At 34.7% G+C, this 3,591-nt stretch overlaps 1 protein-coding gene across 1 annotated transcript; it reads right to left on the bottom strand.

Annotated features, from left to right (window-relative positions):
- Positions 1–872: 872 nt before the first annotated feature.
- On the bottom strand, positions 873–2,003 carry LOC137709004 (uncharacterized). The gene is made up of 3 exons (XM_068448149.1): positions 1,170–2,003; positions 989–1,073; positions 873–880 (listed from the first exon to the last, which is right to left on the bottom strand). The coding sequence occupies exons 1-3, from the start codon at positions 2,001–2,003 to the stop codon at positions 873–875; spliced, it is 927 nt and encodes a 308-aa protein (XP_068304250.1).
- Between the last annotated feature and the right edge of the window lie 1,588 nt (positions 2,004–3,591).

Consider the following 3,591-nt stretch of genomic DNA (forward strand, 5'->3'; position numbering starts at 1 on the left):
AAGGTGACGAATTTGGATTGTCTTGTTGTTAAACTATATGTTGTGACTCATTTTGAAACTATTCCCTTTTGTTTCATCAACTTGTCCATATGCTTTGTTATTTAGCTTGTTCTCATAAAAGAGAATGATGGACAACTCCCAACATATAACCATTTTATGCTAGGTTGACGAAACCTACATTCAAAGACTATTCTTTAGAATGTTACACAACATAGAATATTAACGTTTTGTAGAGCTTGAGTCTTTTAACAATTAAAATTATAAACTCTCAATAATAGTCAAGTACTATTATTATTTAGACAACTATAAACCAATCATATTCAAGTTTATATCCAATTTCTCACCTCCCACTATTTCTCATGACTTTAATGAGAAATCATTTCATACATTCAAAAAAATGTATAAACGTGGAGTATACGGGTTGAAGACATTGTGTAGTAGCTTTAAAACCTTTCAAGCTCATTTGTTTCACTCTTCACTAAGTTGATGTCTTGTTATTAAGTGACTAAAATCTTTAAACATTTTATTGATTTAGACACTTCATTTTTGGTTTAATCACTAACACACTTGACATTTTAAAACAATTTTAAGAATGTCCAATTAATTGTTCAAAACTACTAATTGAATCAAGAGTGATCTTGATTATTGTGGTTTAAGTGATAACCATATAAGAAACGTTTTTCTTATTTCTAATATCATTATAATCATGTATCTAATCTAGGATACAACAAGACAATATTCAATTCATAACATTAGTTTAAGGAAATATTTTATTTATTAGAAGGCATGCATCACATTACATTAATATGATAACACAAACATTCACAATGTTTAACTTAAAAGGAATTAACTCTAAACATTTAGAGACTTATTTAAGTACCTTCAAACATTTAGGCATTAATAGTGGTCTTCCATCATATGAAGCCACATAATAAGTTCTTAACACAATAAGAAAGTTTAAAGACAATCTTTAAATGCCTAAACAAACTTCCCAAGTAGTAAGCAAAAACATGGTGACCGAACCCTTCTCCACTCTTTTCTTTGCTTGTTCCTCTTCTACTTAGCTCCTCCACCTATATACAATTATACAAGTGATTAGCACTTTATATCAAATATAAATATTTAGAAGATCTAACAATTAGAATTGAAGATAAGAACATAAACCATACCTTGTGGCTTGTCCTTAAGAGTTGCAAGGTTAACCTGCAATTCCTCTTCCAATGCCCCTCCTTTCCACAGTGGTGGCAAGCCCCCTTGGGCTCCATTGCCTTCTTTTTCTTCACTCCCCCTTTCGGCTTAAGAGTGGGTGACTTCTTCTCCTTCCCTTTGCCTTTGCCTTGCGGCTTAGACTTGGAAGAGGATGGCTTGTTGTAGGCTACTGCAGAAGTCCCTACAACGTTCTCTTTCATCATAGTTTTCTCAGTAGTTACTAACATGTTTAGTAACTCAGAGAGAGTACTATCTATTTTATTCATATTGTAGTTCATTACGAACTGTGAGAATGAATCAGAAAGAGAAGCCAATATAAAGTCCTGGGCCAATTCCCCGTCAAGTGGAGTACCTAGGTTCTCCAGTTGTTCAATGAATCCTATCATCTTCAGTGCATGTAGATGCACTGGAGCCCCCTTGACCATCTTGGTCTTCACAAGTTCACAGACAGTGCTAAAGCGACGGTTGCGCGTCCCTTCACCATATAACTCCGTAAGATGGAGTATTATGGAAAATGCACTGTCCATGCCCTCGTGCTGTCTCTGTAGCTCCTCATTCATGGAAGCCAACAGATAGCACTTGGCTTGTGTGTCATCCTCAATGTGCTTGTCAAACTTAGCACGTTCATCCTCAGTGGCCGAAAGGCCAAGAGGTATGTGAGGTGGAGCTTTGTCTAGTACGTAAACAATCTTCTCCAATGTTAGGAGAATCTTGACATTACGATACCATGATGGGAAATTGTGCTCCTCTAGGCAATGTTTGTCGAGTATTTTCGCGAGTGTGCTTCCAACCATATCTAAATACATAAACAATAAAATAAATTAGTTTGATTGTTGATTAAGTCACACGATTCGGGTCTTTGAACCGAATGACACCACCCACCATTTTTGGCAAATTCCATATCCCTCAAGATGGAATCCGGGAGATTTCAAAGAAAGCTCCTAGCAGGTTATAGGAGGCTCACTATTACCAAGCCCACCTCACGATGATACGATGTCGGCTAGCAAAAATAATAATGAGAGGGTATACTTACCCATTCACAACAACCTCTTGTGATTACCTATCTTATTGGCCTCTAGAGAATAATGCCTCACGATGATACGATGTTGGCACCATTTCTTCTTAGTTAAGTTCTTACCCACCATGCCGGTTTAGATAGGGGTCCAAGTATAACCTCACGATGATACGATGTTGGTTACACTCGTTGCCTATTTTCACCACATCAAATGTCTTTAAATAGATTCCTCCTGAGTATAAGCATGCACTTTGCACTCCCCCATGATAGGGTGAAGGCGGTGTACAAGTCATAAACGATTGGAGCCTACCATGGTGGAAGGCCACGAAAAAAGTGTTCAAAGCACTCTTACGCTTTCAACTTAATATTGTATTTGATTGAGGGATTTTAAGGTCTCATCAATTTTATTTATTTAAACACATTCAAATAAATTGTGTCCTATTATAACTACTAGTCCAAAGTTTAATGAAATTAGTAGCATACAATATCCCCACTATTCGTTTTCATAAAACAAATCAATATCAAAACATTTTTCAAAATATTGGAGATACATATAACTACTAATTGTATTCATTATAGTTTAGTAGCGTATGATACTGCCACTATTTGTTTTGAGGAAAAACAAATCAATATCAAAAACGAATTTTTCAAATATTGGAAGTAACTACTACTACTACGGTTTTTGCATTCCCTTGAAATTGGACTTTATAGTCATCTTAGGCTCTTGGATGACCATGGACTTATTGGTTAATTCAACAACGAGCCAACATTGTTGAATAAGATCTCGGGGAGGTTGTGTCAATTTAATTACGTGCTTTCAATTCAATTAAAACATTTTTGATTGAGCCATTAGAAATGAAAGACAATGATTCATTGCTAATTAGGGCGTTGGACCCATTTAATCTTTTTATCTCATGTCAAAACCCTCTTTTAAATATGTCTCCTTACCAATAGTTAAAGAAACTCTAGTCTAGTACTAGAGGGAATCAACTAACTAAAAGAGATTAAGAAGTAATAAGAATTACAAACCGATTTGTACAAATTCCTACAAATTACACATACTAAGAGGGAGAGATAGATTAATGTCAAACATGATAAGGTCCAATTGAAATAGAAATTAAAACACATTCCCAAGGTTCAAACAATTTGAGTTTAGCGCCTTATTCTCGTAGCTCAATTATCGTTTAAGGCATAAGTCCATAGTCACCCATTTTCTAATTACTTAATCACATTAAATGATTAAATGGAATGCAACATAATCAATTAGATTTAGTGCATATGGGCATAATTAAATGATGAGTTTAAACATTAAACAAAAATAAAATCAAACATTTCAATTTTTAAATAGTAGGGGTCTAAATGCAAAT

Source organism: Pyrus communis, chromosome 11 (genome assembly GCF_963583255.1).
Source record: "Pyrus communis chromosome 11, drPyrComm1.1, whole genome shotgun sequence".
Lineage (NCBI taxonomy): Eukaryota > Viridiplantae > Streptophyta > Magnoliopsida > Rosales > Rosaceae > Pyrus > Pyrus communis.